This window comes from Mangifera indica, chromosome 12, assembly GCF_011075055.1.
Source record: "Mangifera indica cultivar Alphonso chromosome 12, CATAS_Mindica_2.1, whole genome shotgun sequence".
NCBI lineage: Eukaryota > Viridiplantae > Streptophyta > Magnoliopsida > Sapindales > Anacardiaceae > Mangifera > Mangifera indica.
Genome location: NC_058148.1, coordinates 8,091,667 through 8,107,410, shown reverse-complemented (window position 1 = coordinate 8,107,410; position 15,744 = coordinate 8,091,667). Strand labels below are relative to the sequence as shown.

Sequence of the window (15,744 nt, the reverse complement as noted above, 5' to 3'; positions counted from 1 at the left end):
TTCGTCGTATATTATAATGAAGAGACGAAGATCTCTTTGTCACATGGAGATGTGATGAAGAGATGTCTCTTCATCACACAGTGATATGACAAAGAGATGTCTCTTTGTCGCACCACCTACTGTCAGTTCAAGAGAAGAAGAAGGTCAAAGAGAACGTTGGAAAAGATGTCAAAAGCTAAAGTTGAAGAGTGAGGGTGAAACTACTATTTTTGAAAGTTTTGAGGGGCAGTTGTAGTTTGAAAATATGGAAACCTTAGATTTGGAGGTGAAAATGTTACTTTTCAATTTTTGAAAATTTTAGGCAATGGTGAAATTGTTAGTTTCTAAAACTTAAGAAGGAAAAGTAACAAATTTTATAGGGAAATTATAATAAATGGCCAAATTACCCCTCTATTAAGCAAAAATGTCCAATTTTACTATTTCTAAGCAAAAATACCCAAATTCCCTATTCCTAAGCAAAAACACCCTAATTTTTTTTAAATACCAAAATTACCCTTCATTACATTTATATAAACTCTCTCACTCTTACTCTCATTACATACATTTCTTATATCACTTAAATACTCATTTTCACTCTTATTTTTATTTAATATCAATTATTATGGGTTCGTTGGGAAAGAAAAATTCGTATTTCTAAATTCGAATCGAAAAAAATCAATTCATGAAAACTAGATTGAAAATAACATGTTATGAATAAATAGATATATTGAAATACCTTAGAATGTCAATAATCAAAAAATTACTTGAAAATCTAAAAAACAGACCTGTATTTCGAAAACTACACGTTCAAATAGATTATGAACGAGAAAACCGAAAAATTGATCAAAAAATTCGTAATTGCATCGTAAAACATATCTAAAAAAGCACATCGTAATTACAAATATCAAATTTAAAAATTACACATAAAAAAAGTTTAGCCCGATTACAAACAAACTCAAAATCATAAAAATCGAAAATCCTAAATTTGATAAAATAAAAAAATTGCATAATACACATTGAAACAGTTTTATTTTGGCCTCCTTCTGGATCTAAGCTTCGCGTTGATATATTACAGTCCCCGTAACTCTTTTTGAGTCAAAAGTTATGGTCGTTCAAAGTCTGTTTCATATAAACCTGATAGTTTTAAAAAGGTTAGTTTTCACCCAACCCACGGTTTTCACGAATTGTCCCATTGTTCAATGTAAAATGTCCCACGGACCCCCGTGGATCTCCCCCTGTTCCCCCTCCCCCTAAAATTTTGAAAACGTTAAATTTCCCCCCATCCCACGGGCGCTTGTGAGAGATTACGCAGCGCTAGCAAATCTAACCCATTTTCAGGCCAAATATCGTCATTTCAACCTCTAATTTTAACACAAATCAAATCTACACATCCAATAACACAAAACCCCTCAAGAAATTCAAGTAAAACAATCAAGAATTAAAACATTTTATGCATTGTTTAAAATCAGAATCCTAAATATTCAAACCTCAAAATCTTCTTCAAATCTCAATAATCCTAACAATAAATTGATTCAAACAATAAGTGAGATGATTTACTATCCTTCTTTGTCTTTTTTGGTTATAGAAAAACACGAAAAATCAATGAAAAAGATGAAAACCCGTTATGCCTGTGAGAAGCCCGTGGGAGACCCAAATTTTGCTTTGATTTTGAATAGTAAATCCATGAAAAATGTGGAGTTTATATATAAGGGCAGTTTGGTCATTTTCTAAATTGAGAGTATTTTTGCTTAAACCTTAGAATTTTGGGTAATTTCGCTTAACACCCTTTAATTTTGGCCATTTAATATAATTTCACAATTTTATATCTTTTTAATATAAATAATAAAATAATATAAAGAATTATATCAAACTTGAATAAACTTATTTTGAATCGACCCCTAATTAGGTGTAATAATTATTCTCTTCTGTGGACGTTTTGAGTTGTTAAAGAGCCGGATATACATTTCTAACCTTAAAATTGTATTAAAAAAAATTTGTCCTTTTTATATTTTCTTCACACGAGCAATTTTTTTATTGTAATTTTTGTCCGTTAATATATTCTTCACGTCAATAATTCTAGTCAAAATTTTAAAAAAAGAAAGGCAGAGAATTTCCAATATATATGTAATATTTTATTTAAACATAGTTTAAAAAACTCTCATTTAATAATATATTAAGATAAATTATTAATTTATTTAATTTAATAATTATGAATCGATCCTTAGATCTAAAATTTATTTTATTTGATATAATTAATTCAACCTAAAAAATGATAATCTGATTTAAATAAGATTTTTATTATAAAAAAAATCTACAAGATGTCAGCAATCAGGTTGCTTATTATTATTTGCTAATTTATTTAATTTTTTATTTTCTCTAATTAGACAATCTCTGACTACAAATACAACATATAAAAAGCTTGGCAGACAAGAATAATTATGAAATTGAGCTCAAATTGACTATAAATTAAATTATATTTTGTCATCAAAATTTTTTACTTGGTTTTACATTGATTCTAGAAATAATGAATTTAAAAGATACAAGTCAATTAGAATATATGGATGGTCAACAAATCTGTTTTACCAGACTTTTGCGAGTTAAGCTTTAATTAGTATATATTTAATTTTTCTTAGTATTTTTTTAATATTATTAAATGTATAGATTATAGAACTTTCTCAGAATAATATTTTTTAATCTAACGTTTGGTGAGGTGAGTGCTTCTCTCCAAAATATAACATTTGGAATTTCGTTTTCCCATTTTTATTTCATTTTATCACAAAAAGTGGTCAAATTGGTAGACAACGCATTATTTTCTTATAATTAATATATTGCTAAAAATATTGAAAAAAATCATTAATCTTTTATAAAAGGCCAAAAGACTATTTCCCACCCAAGGTAAGCTGTATTATCAAGTTTTCTTTCTTTAACTTTGATAATTTCAAATACTTATTTAAGAGCAATTAAAATTAACAGAACCCTAACCCCTTGAAATTTTATCTCTTTTTACCCCATAAATTTTAAAAACTAAAAGTTTCCCCTAACCTAAGTTTAAAAAAATGATAGTTTCACCCTAAGGTTTCAAAACAGTAAAATTTATCTTAAAATGTAATTTTGATATATAAATTATATATTATTATATAATTAAATAATTTTAAATTAAAAATAATTTGTAATTATATAATAATATATCATCTATGTATTTAAATTTAATATATATATATATATATATATATATATATATATATATATATATAATATGAGTCATTTAATAAAATGTTTTTTTTAATAATTAATAACAAGTATTAAATCAACCTAATTTAAGTATTTAGTAAGCCCTGACATCTGACAGATAAGAGTAATGTTATATCCATACTTCTGAATATATATTTGGATATATAAATATTATATTATTATGTAAACAAGTATTAATTTATCATTAATTTAAAATTATTCAATCATATAATAATATATCTATTTAAAAATGTATACAAACAATTTTATTATAGTTTTATTGCTTAAGTTATTATCCTTCGTAATAAAAAGTCTCAAATCTCTTTGCAAGTTAAAAGATATTCTATCCGTGCATTTTTCTTTTTATGATCGAACTCTATTTGATACAGAATAATCTTCTATAAAATTCTTTTTACAACTAAAACCTTATCCAAAATTGTTAGATAAATGAACTTAAGATACAATGACTAAACTCAAAAATATAGTAATTCGACCTATAATTATTGTATTAGGTATATTGAAATTTTATTTTTTTTAATATCTAACTATTTAATTCAAAATTAACCTATCTAAATTTTTTACATGAGAGGTTATACTACTTTAAGTCTTGACTTTTATGAAGAAAACTTTTCGTTTCATCACTCAAATTAACTGCTGAGTTCGACCTGTGAAATTATTATTTGCTGAAGTTCTACCTAATCATGCTCCTGAAAGTGAACAAGAAATTTGGAATTTCACCAGAAAACTTGTCCGTGCAATTACAAGTTCCGAGGATTCGAAAGCTGAGCAAGATCAGTTGGAATTGCAGAATCAAGAATGTTCGCCGGCCATGGTGGTAGTGGTTGTGTGAAATTGAAAAATTGTGTCTAATACTGGAACTCCAAATTCATTCAAATGTTACACGTGTATGAGAATACCCGGCCATCTTCACACGTGCGATAATAGCTCAAACTCTTGTTAAAGTGGCATTAGCGTGCACTTAAGAATCTCCGCTCAAACTGAAGGATCTATTCTTCCTCACCAACTCAGAGTTTCGTTTTAGCTTAATGCTCAGGTCTGGTTTTATTTATTAATCATTTGCTTTTGGCCGTCGCAGATTAGTGCTAAGCATTAAACCCACAAATCCCAATAAACAACGAACCAAAATGATTAGCCTTTCATCACCACAGAGCTTGTGTTTCTTGAAAACGAAAAGAAGCAAAACCCATCACAGTAGAACCCAAAAACCCGTAAAAATCACTTCCACCCACCAACTGTTCGACGAAAATCCTCTAAGTCTAAGAAATACATTTTCTTGGAACAATCAAATCCAAACCTACCTCACCAACAAACAACCCCACATTGCTCTCTCTATTTATCATCAAATGCTCCTCCGTGGCGTTCCTCCTGACAACCACACGCTCCCTCGAGTTCTAACCGCCTCTCGTTGCTCTGGTAACTTGAATTTTGGCAAACAAGTCCATGCTCATGTTTTTAAATTTGGGTTTTCTAATAACCTTTATGTTATTACTGCTTTGATTGATTTTTATGGTCGGCTTGAAAGCGTTGATTCTGCCGAATGGGTTTTTGATAAGTCCGTTAATAGCGGGTTTAATTCGGTTTCTTGGACAATGTTAGCTAGGTTGCACTTGATGCAAAACAAACCCGATTTGGCTGTTGAATTGTTTCATAGAATGGTGAAGTTAGGTGCTGAGGTGGATCATGTTGCATTGGCGACTGCCATTAGGGCTTGTGGTTTGTTGAAATCAATTCAGGAAGGAACAAAAGCTCATGAGGTTGCCAGGAAATGTGGGTTGGAGTTTGATGTATTGGTGAGTAATTCATTGTTGAAAATGTATATTGATTGTGGTAGTACTAAAGATGCACGTGCAATTTTTTTTAAAATGCCGGCTAAAGATGTCATTTCATGGACGGAAATGATTGGTGCTTGTGTGAAAAACGGAGAATTTAATGATGGCTTGAAATTGCTTCGGCTGATGGTTAAAGATGGAATAAAACCTGATTCACTGTCATTTTCTAGTACTCTTCCAGCTTGTGCAAGAATGGCTGCGCATAAGCTTGGTAAAGCGATTCATGGTTACTTGCTTAGACACGGGATTGAGTTTAATATCATGGTCCAGAACGCTATCATGGACATGTATGTCAAATCAGGTTATGTTCAATATGCGTCGAATTTATTTATGGGGATGAAGGAGAGAGATGTTATATCTTGGACTGTGATGATATTTGGTTATAGCTTACATGGACAAGGAGAGGTAGGGCTAAATTTGTTTCGTGAAATGGAGAAAGATTTGAGCAGTGAAATTGATCAGTTCACTTATGTTGCTGTTCTTCATGCCTGTAATACTGCATGCTTGGTTGAGGAAGGATGGTTTTACTTTAACCGCATAAAGGCACCTAAGGTCACACACTGTGCTCTGATGGTTGCTATTCTTGTACGTGCTGGACTCTTTGATGAAGCAAGGACTTTTATCAAGGAAAGTCAGATTGAAAGGTATCCAGAGGTGCTGAGAGCATTGCTGGATGGGTGTCGAATCCACAAGGAAGTGAAGATAGGTAAAAGGGTCATTGAGCAGCTTTGTGAGTTGGAACCTCTTAATGCTGAGAACTATGTGGTTCTATCAAATTGGTACGCTAACTGTGCAAAATGGGACATGGTTGATAAAGTGAGAGAGACAATTGGAGATATGGGATTGAAGCCTAGGAAAGCTTATAGTTGGGTAGAGTTCCGAAACAAAATTCATTTATTTGGTACCGGTGATGTATCCCACCCAAGATCAGAGGGAATACGCTTAGAGTTACAGCGGTTGATGAAGAAATTGGAAGATGAAGGACATAGGCCCAATCCTGATTTTAGCCTCCATGATGTAGATGAAGAACGTGAGAGCATTCAAATTGGACATAGCGAAATGTTGGCACTGTCTTTTGGTCTCATTAGTACACAGGCAGGGGCAACTGTACGCATTACTAAAAACCTTCGAATGTGTCACAGTTGCCATGATTTTTCAAAGTTAGTATCTAAGACAGTGGGGCGGGAAATTATAATAAAGGACCAGAGTTGTTTCCACCATTTTAAAGGTGGACATTGTTCATGTGGGAATTTTTGGTAGCTCAGTATTTAGTCACTCGTGTCACAGGGTTTACAATGTGGTTTGACATCTGATATTCCAGTTAGGCTTTATGATAGAAAGATGCTTGAGTTTTATGTAAACGGTTTTCAAATTCACAGTTTTTTAGTGAATTTTTCAAGGACTAACATGGATTATTTGGTCTGTTGCCATGCATGGTTTGATCATCTGGGCATATATTGAAGAAACAGAGATGTGGTGCAGGAAATAGCACTATTTATCACCTTTACCATATAAAGAGATTCTCTATCGAAGCTCTGCGAGGATGAGTAGAGATGGATTTCTAGTTGTGGACAGTGAACTGTCAAATCAAAATGCATGAAGAGAATTACTTCAGAAGAAGTACACGAGGGATTATCGGTGCAAGAGGGCTTTGCCTGTTTATAGTCCAGAAAGTACTCTGCAACAGAACTAAAATGAAAAAAAATTCAGATTACTACAAATAATTTAGTGATAAAAGTTCCTAACCTGATTAAAATTTCTTAAACAACAAATGGAGGCCATTCATCTGCCTCGTTCAAGCATCTTTTTCACCAGACTTCTTACTAGGACCAGAACATGCAGCTTTCTCTTTCTCAGTCTCAGTCTCTCCTTCCTTTTTGTTGTTGTCCGAAGTTTTGGCAGCAGCTTTGTACTTTTTCTTGTCAGCGACATTGACCTGCATATTAGAAGGATGAAAATGTCTGTACAAGTGTGTCAAGCCATAGTCCCAGCAATATGTTTGAGTTAGTGGCTTACACTTGCAGGTGACTTTTTAATGCTGAAGATAACTGTGAAGGAAATTGTCATAATCACAACGATGATGGAAATGAAAACGCCTAGTGTTGATTTAGGTTCGTCTTCTACCTTCTCAATGATATCCTGCAAAATACAGTCCTTGTCATAAACCTTCTCCTAGCTAGATTAAGTAAAACAGTGTATAGAGCTACATATTTCTGCAAAACTTATATTTAGACAAGATTGTTGACGCACAAAAAGGTGATGTCTGTATGCTTCCATGTAAGGGTGGTCTGCTATCCGGAATAGCATTTTGAGCGCCCATTGCTGCAATAGTTATTAAGAAAAATTAGTTATGGTGGAAGTGATGTGAAGTTAGTATAATATGAAGAGATCCTTGTGTATTAGAGGAATTTTAGCTTACCTGGAATCTGGTGACAAAATCTAAAGAGGCAAGTTCCTGGGCTCTCTGTTTCGCTTTTTCTGCTTCGTACTTTGGCTTCCATGTTGTCTCCCTGTAACTGCTAGCAACGTGCTCATCCCTAGTTATCAGAATGTTGTCGAATAGAAGACCATCTTGCATTGTCCAGATCTCAATACCAATAGCAGCAATGGGCTCAAAATTTGGGGTATCAGTCTCAAAGTATTTAGGGTTTTGAATCATTCGGGGTTTCCAAAATCCCCGGAATTTTGGGTTTTCAATGTGAGGGGGCTTCCACTTTCCTTTATAAGTAGGATTCTTCTTAGCGGGTCTCTTCCATTTGCCACAACCAGGTGCAAGAGAACACTCGGGGTTAGGAACTTTTGGGGCTTCCCATTCACCATCCTCCTCATCATCCCAAATTTCTGGCTTTGAAGCATCAGGATCATCGATCTCCAGAGGCACATCATCTAACCAGCCTTCAGGTTTTACAGCATACTCATCTTCGATCATTGGAGGCGCATCCTCATCCCAGTCATCAGGCTTTGTCGCCGAAGGATCTGGAATTGTGGGACGATCATCCCAGTCCTCAGGCTTCTTATCCTTCTCATCAGGAATCATATAAGGTGGAATCAATGGCGGTTCAAAATCATCACCAGAAAGCAGATAGGAATTCCTTCGCTCATCCCCATCAACAAGAATGGAAACTCTATTATCTGGACTTATTATCGCCGTGTAGACATGGGAAATCTTGTCGGATGGCACAGAAGGAGGCTCCTGGAGGTGATGCTCAATGTACTCTCCATTCTTGGGGTTCTTGTGATTGAAAATGAAGTGAATTTTGTCTGTGGAGCCACATCTGTCAGGTCCAAACATGATGGAATATGGAGCTTCACTGTCAAAAAGCTCGACTTTCCATGCAGACTTTTGGGGTCTCAGGAATTTCAAGTAAGCACCACCACATTCTAGCCCATTTTGGAACCTAACTTCATACTGTACAACAATTTTTTTGCCTTTCAATGTCACTTTCTTATCAAGCTCTTTGACGATGGCATATTTTTTTGCCTTTTGACTCACAAGAAGCCCATAATCTTGATGCCCCTCACTCTGTGAATTCTTCCACACACCTATTCAAGAGCCAAAATTGAATCACAACCATCAATAAAGGATGTCATTTCACAATTATTCATGAAGATGAGAAAAATAACCTTGATATTCATCTTTTTTAGAAACAATCCATCGGCCATCAAAAGGTTCGTCAAATGACTCATAAAATATCTGAAAGAGAAAAAAATAGGAGGGAAAATAAGTAGAAAATTCTGATATATATACAAACAGAACAAGATGATGAGTGCATAAAAATATACAACATCAGAAGAAGCTTTGATCTTGAAAACAAAAAGCAGAAGCAAAATGGTTGCCACTCTTTGCATTCTTTCAAAAAAAATAAAATAAAATAAAACCAAAACTTGGACAAAAGTAAAATCTTTAAATTTTGTAATTTTACCATGAATTCTTATCTTAGCGACAAGTGGGGATCACTTTACACTTATTTTTAGTTCTTATTTTTATTGTAATTTCTTAGTGAGCCAGATCACATTAATTACACTTATTTTTTAAATTAACTTTAATTTTAAGTTATTCTCTTATACTTATTTTTATATTTTGTTATGATAAAAATTATTACCAACAGGAGGTACAAAATTCATTTCATTTTCGTTTCATTATGTTGAACAAATTATAAATCTATGCATTAAAGAATTCAACCATACTTTTTTCCCTTGGTAAGAATGAATAAATACGTTCACACTTAATAACTATGTTTCATGGGCATGGGCATGATCAAAATCATAAATATATTCATACACCTTTCATATTCATTAAATTTTCAAGAGTTAAACAGAAAGAACTAAGAGTTACAGATTCATTCTAATACAATATAGAGTAGGACATATACTGGATCTTGTTAGACTCTTCTCTCTGTGAAACTAATAACCAGTCTAGATTGCTCTTCCACCACCACCACCACCACCACCATGACAGCTGCATAATTTGTGGAGAAGACACTGATGAATGATTGCCTAATGAGTAAAACTCATGCTGAAAATGTTGCATTATCTTGCAAGCCGGTGTCTGATTATTCCTCGTTCTTCATCCAACTCAAAACCAGCTCCCGAAAACTCAGCACTAGTGAAGAATGGCTGTAGATCATAGATTTCACGTTCTTGTGCCTGTACAGAGAGCAGTCAAACTCAAATGTCAGTACTGTTAATGCCTCTAGAAGCTAATCTGGTGAGAACTTTGTCAGAAGTCTCAAGTTTTTGTTACCTTGTATTGGAGTTCTGCAATTTTAATGTCAACATGGGAAAGCGTTGAAGTGGAATTAAACCCAGAAACAATTTCTTCAAAGTGCAGCGCATTCTTCACAAGTTCACGAAGAAGTTCAAGCAGCAACCTATTGTAGTCTTTCTTGAAAGTCATATACTTTCTGAAGCTCTGCAACAATGTTAAATTTTTATCAAACAAAATTCTCAAAAAAATTATAGTAAATCTATTTTTGCATCATTTCTATATAACTATGTGTAAATCTATGTAACAATACCTTCTGCAAAGCTTTTTGAACGCCAAATTTTTGTGTTGAGATAAATGAATCAAGTAAAACACGAATTGCCATGTCAACATCTTCTTGTATTACATGTTGCCTTAGGTGCATTCGGGCATGTGCCTCAGACATTCGTATCATCGATTCTATGTGCCTTACAGCTATGGGGACTCCTTGACCATGCTAATGGTTATTATGAAAGAGACAAAATGTACCATCAGAATATCAATAAGCAAAGCAACTGCATAAATCACTGAGCTAGAACATGAACATGTGTGAGCATAAATCAAAGGGGAAAGGAAAGTGACTCACTGAAGATTCTCTCCTAAGCTCAGCATAAACATGTGTGAGCTTATCCATGTCAGAGTCATGCAACCTTGGGAATATGTTCAACTTTGCATAAGTAATGTATTTCTTAAGCATATCTTGAGAAAGAATCTGAAAAAAAAAAAAATGAAAAGAGAGTAAATCTCTCAAAATTATTGAAGTAAATAATCAATAGCAAAAAAATCTACGGAAGCAGACTGAAAGATGGTGTAGAGATTAGAGTATAGACCTCAGGGTCAGCTAGCCTATCAGAGGCTTGAATATCTTCTCCAGCATCATTCACAGATTTCTCGTCTAAGTTCGTGCCCTTGGGTTGTGACTTGGAATGGCTATCTACTACAAACTTTGCAAGCATCTCATCAGTTACAGGGTCAACCACATCCTGAAATTTATAAACAATTTCCTTCTCTGTTAAATCCAACTAAAAGGTAATGTGAATAGAGAAAAAATGAGTTTTCAGAACAGCAACCTTAACAACACAGAGAACATCGAAACGGGAGATGATAGGATCTGTCAGTTCAACATTTTGTGAGAATGTTTTTGAGGAATCGTATCTGGAAACATTAACAGATAAGATTTATCAATTGAAATTTCAAGTACGTAGGAAATTATTTTAGCACACTCAATCTGTCTGTTTGGTAGCCAATTGATATAAGAGGGGCTTGGCTTTAATTGATTGTTTTAAATTTTTAATCAATATACAACCAATGAATACTTTGGACGATCCCAGATAAACTGATTATTTTACATACCTTCCTCCAATTGGATTTGCAGCAGCAATTACAGAGCAACGAGCCTGAAGAGAAGTAACAATCCCAGCTTTTGATATGCTTATACTTTGCTGCTCCATTGCTTCATGAATGCTCACCCTGATAGTGTTGATGTTCAGAAAACTTCATTGGAGAAGGCAGAAGATTGGAAGTTTAAACCAAACTATGTAAATTTAGAATAGACTTGCACAGCCTTACCTGTCCTGATCATTCATCTTATCAAACTCATCAATGAGACAAATCCCTCTATCAGCGAGAACAAGAGCTCCTCCTTCAAGGGTCCATTCCCTAGTGACTGGATCTTTGTGCACCGCTGCTGTCAAACCTACAGCAGAAGCCCCTTTGCCAGTAGTATATACAGCTCTCTGCCCCGTCTTTTCAACATATCTTAAAAAGAGAAAAACCAAGAAAGATGAGATGCATGATCACAATCATAAAGCTAATTAAGCTATTTCAAAATAGATTATAATAGTGCCTACTTCAGAAATTGTGATTTTGCCGTGCCTGGGTCACCAAGGAGAAGTACATTTATATCCCCTCGAAGTCGGTGTTTCCCTTCAACATTCTTCTCTTGACCTCCAAACATAGCAAGAGCTAATGCAGTTTTTATGTCCTCATGGCCATAGATAGATGGTGCAATTGACTTGATGATCTGAAAGATTTAGTTCATAAAACAGATAAAAAAAGGTTCTTGCCAATGGTGCAAGTGCATTGTTGACAATATTAATTTCAGTAACATACCCTTTCTCCAATCCGTGGGTCTTTAGCCAACTTCTCGATCTCTTCTTTGTCTTCCTGGGTAAGCTTGTAAGCAGAAAAGAGATCATGCTTTTTTGTTACATGGTTAGCTTCAACCACAGTAGAAAATACAGGAAATCCATTCTTTGTGTTCAAGGACAAATCAAAATTATTTGTGTATACACCTGTGACCTCCTGAAATAAATAAAAAACATATATATTACAATAATAACAAAAATATAATGACCAAGACAAGGAACAAGCACCCAAGAAGAGGATTTTACAATTTCTTCTCCAGGGCGGGCACAATCAATCAGATCATTCAGCAGTATGACTTCCTTGTATCTTGGGAGCCGTCCTGCAGGCACAATTCCTGGGCTCTCTTGGAGTGTAAGTTTCTGATAATTTCTGTATATAGTCTGCAACATGGCATGAAAGATAAACATATCAATTTCGACTTGCATTTCGTTAAATTCTTACTGTCATATGTTTTCAGTTAATACAAAATACAACATGAAAGTAAGAATTTTTTCAACAGAAGAAAGGGCCACTAACAGAAAGATATTAGAAGGATCATCACCTGTTCAATGTTGACAGTGAATGGCCCTTTTGACTGGCATTCAGGACAAGAGCCAACCTTGACTTCTGAATAAGAGTTCTGAAAAAATGGCCCCAAAATGGCCCCACACTTGTTGCAGTCGTATTTTACTTGTTGCAATTGGGGAAAGACCCCAGAACGTCTAGTCACAACTCCCCCAATACGAATCATGGTGTTCAAATGGATTTGTCTGCAACCACAACCAAAGAAAATTTAAGGTAGAGACCATAAGGGGTAAATGTTTCTTTATTGGATGGAATAGACTTAAATGTTACCTAATGTTCCGAATTTGATCATAAACCGGTAAGTTGGTTATTCGAACATATATCTTTTGATGAATGTTCCTATAGTTTGGATGTAAATCAAACACAACTTTCCTAGCAACTTCTTCCATGACATCTAGGACAGATTGAGGGGCATCGGCCAGCCATATAGCAATGTTGGGATGAACATAGATGAATTGCTTGTAATCAATCTCCAAACTGCATTTATTAGCTGCAGAAGCAACAGTAAATGTGCAAAATTTAATAATTAATCTCCTATTATTTCAATTCTATAAATTCACAAAACAAAAGAAAAACTGTGCAGGAGCAAACTCTTTACCTGATACCATCTCATTGATCAAACGTACATATTCGAAATCTCCCTGGTCACTCTTGGCACTCACATATGTTAGTAAGAATTCCCTAAATTTTTTAGCAATGAAACGTCGAACTTCATCCCGGGTAACCCACTCTCTCAATGTCCCCTGAACACGATACATCTCAAACTCGGCTTCATCCCCATCATCATCCTCATATGGATAATCGTCAGTAGCATCAGTCATGGGTACATCATCTCTGGACTGCCGTGGTGAACTTTGCATACCATCAGTATCATCCTGGCTTCTTGGTCTGAAAGCAGTTCTAGACCTTTTGGAAGGCCTATAGTTGTCGTCATCAGTATCTGCATTCCAAATGATAGAAACCCAACACTATAATATTTTCAATAACTTTTCTTTATCAATTCTCAATACCCAACAATTCATCTTTTCCTACACCAATTTTCCAAACTGAAAAATGCTGTTAAACGATACAACTTTATTACTCAACAACTGCACACTACAGCACTATGAACAGATATTCCCCCCAATCCTTTATTTCAATAGAAACTATGAACTACAACAAACCACAACTTTACCAAAATTACAAGAACAACAGATGAATAATACAAAAACTGATTTTCCTTTTTAACAATTCAGCAGGCTACAAAATCCCACCAGAAATTGTATCTCAGTTCCATTTCTCAATAAAATAAAATTATAAAAAATTAACTTAAAAATGAAAATAAAACTTTAATATAAATATGATAAAAAAATCCTTACCCTGATCATGAAGAAGCTGAGGAAGCTTTTTCCGGTTAGGGTTGGTTAAAACAATACCATCACGAGCATCAAGTTCCGTTTCGGCCGCCCTTCGATCCGCCATAATCTGATCAAAATCTCTGTCGTCTTCGAGAGATTCATCCAGTCCAAGTGACTCATACTGATCGTGTTCATCCATTCTCCGATAATCACTGCACCATATTTCATTTCCTCCAATAATCAACCACCAAACCCTAAACAAATTTAATATAACTAAAATTAACCAGAACTTATAACTTACTCCATGAAATTGTCATTGTACAGATCCTCTCCTTCTTCCTCCTCTTCAGGGACGTCCGGCTCGTCTCTGATGATCTCGGGGTCCACCGCCGCCTCATCGTCCGTCGAGTAATTCTGGCTGGTGTTCGGTGGGAGCTGGTCAGAGTTGAAACCAGCAGACGTTGGTGAATCGGGCGTTGATGGAGTATCAGCCATTGGGTTATTGATTGTGAAGATGATGGATCGAATAGACACTTTGGTTAGGGCTTGAGATGGAGAAGTAACAAAGTGTAAGGGATTTGGCGGGAAATATTGGCGCCAAAGGTGTGTGTTGTTGGGCTTTTTTAGTTACTAAGTACACTTACATAAAACAACTTAAATCCGGCTGGGTTATATATTTGGAAAGTGATTTTTAGCCCACACTTATCTGTTCAAGTGTCCTCCCTGACTTAAAACACTGATTTTATGTATCGAATTATATCTCATTATTTTAAAATTATTTAATTATGATATATCATTTATGTATTAAATTATATTTTTAAAATAATATCATAATACTTATTATTTTTGAAACAATGAAACTATGTGTACCCATTTTGGGTACACAAAAATATATATACATTTATATGTGTTATTATGTGATTAGATGATTTTGAATTAAGAATAAAACAATAATCAATCATATGATGACACATATGAGTATATATACATTTGTGTATCCAAAGTGGGTACACATAGTATTGCTCTTTTTGAAATATACAATCAAATCAAATGGATGGAACCTAAAAATCACTTTTTTGTATATTTAAAAAAAAAAAAAACAGATTTTCTAGGTAAATCATATATGCAATGCAAGGTGCACCATAAGAATTAACAACTAGAATGGTATTTTTCCAACTTTTTCCCATAATTTTGGTATATTAGCAACGATTTTTTAATAAAAATTAGAATTCATTTTTGTAAAAATGATTTTATCACATAAGTTGTTCTAAAAGATATTTTGCATAAAGCATCAATAAAATTCTTTTTTATTTGTACTTTTTTTTCATTATTAATAAATTCTTTTTATCAAGTAAGTTTTTAAATATGTTTTTTTGGCTATATCTATATAATCTATAAAATATTGGTTTAAATTGTTTAAACACATTAAAAATAAGCTATTTTAATAGATTTTCCTTATTATTGAAATGGTAATATTTAAAGTCTTGAATTGGGAAGTAATATTTTTGTAGAAAAAGAAATAACACAATCCCGATTCACACAATTTTTTTCGCATGACTTACTCTATTCACCTCTCTTCTTCAACCTTAAAATTACGATTTAGGATTTTTGGTGTGATTTTATGGTTAACATAAGGTTGTAAAATGAGTTTAGTTTACGGTTCAAAAAATATGTTTCGGTTTAAGTTATAAAATAACCTAATATATCAACAAATCCTTATATGAACATTGATGAAGACTCACCTATGTTAGTTTTCCTTAGAAGAGGGGACTTTGTTCTCATTCCTCATAAAAACACATGAATTAAATATATTTGACATGATAGTATGTTATTGACTAATCTATATACCCGGTAGAATGACCCCTTGATGTTGCGTCTATCACTCATATAT

General features: G+C 33.9%; 3 protein-coding genes across 3 annotated transcripts; 1 reads left to right on the top strand and 2 right to left on the bottom strand.

The window, feature by feature from the left end:
* Positions 1–3,869: 3,869 nt before the first annotated feature.
* LOC123193239 (pentatricopeptide repeat-containing protein DOT4, chloroplastic-like) lies at positions 3,870–6,482 on the top strand. The gene has a single exon (XM_044606090.1). It carries the CDS (start codon positions 4,356–4,358, stop codon positions 6,318–6,320), a length of 1,965 nt encoding a protein of 654 aa, XP_044462025.1. The 5' UTR covers positions 3,870–4,355; the 3' UTR covers positions 6,321–6,482.
* Positions 6,483–6,625: 143 nt separating this feature from the next.
* LOC123192026 (calnexin homolog 1-like) lies at positions 6,626–8,832 on the bottom strand (the record flags this gene model as incomplete). The annotated part of the gene is made up of 5 exons (XM_044604504.1): positions 6,626–6,996; positions 7,077–7,199; positions 7,311–7,382; positions 7,480–8,603; positions 8,685–8,832. Coding segments are annotated over 5 exons (1,608 nt in total), but the record flags the coding sequence as incomplete, so codon positions are not given.
* Positions 8,833–9,315: 483 nt separating this feature from the next.
* Positions 9,316–14,428, bottom strand: LOC123192223 (DNA replication licensing factor MCM2). Its single transcript, XM_044604698.1, has 16 exons — positions 14,155–14,428; positions 13,875–14,065; positions 13,115–13,456; positions 12,787–13,006; positions 12,494–12,701; positions 12,198–12,332; positions 11,917–12,108; positions 11,655–11,827; positions 11,374–11,562; positions 11,158–11,274; positions 10,875–10,959; positions 10,635–10,787; positions 10,391–10,516; positions 10,079–10,261; positions 9,805–9,972; positions 9,316–9,707 (listed from the first exon to the last, which is right to left on the bottom strand). The coding sequence occupies exons 1-16, from the start codon at positions 14,346–14,348 to the stop codon at positions 9,591–9,593; spliced, it is 2,793 nt and encodes a 930-aa protein (XP_044460633.1). The 5' UTR covers positions 14,349–14,428; the 3' UTR covers positions 9,316–9,590.
* Positions 14,429–15,744: the final 1,316 nt, after the last annotated feature.

What these genes read in the sequence shown, in the direction of transcription:
- LOC123193239 (XM_044606090.1), top strand. Translation starts at nt 4,356, where the DNA reads ATGATTAGCCTTTCATCACCACAGAGCTTGTGTTTCTTGAAAACGAAA.
- LOC123192223 (XM_044604698.1), bottom strand. Translation starts at nt 14,348, where the DNA reads ATGGCTGATACTCCATCAACGCCCGATTCACCAACGTCTGCTGGTTTC. An exon ending in GATCAAATTCGGAACATTAG is followed by an intron (nt 12,702 to 12,786) that starts GTAACATTTAAG and finishes TTGTGGTTGCAG; the next exon opens with ACAAATCCATTTGAACACCA. An exon ending in TTCAAAAAGCTTTGCAGAAG is followed by an intron (nt 9,973 to 10,078) that starts GTATTGTTACAT and finishes ACATTGTTGCAG; the next exon opens with AGCTTCAGAAAGTATATGAC.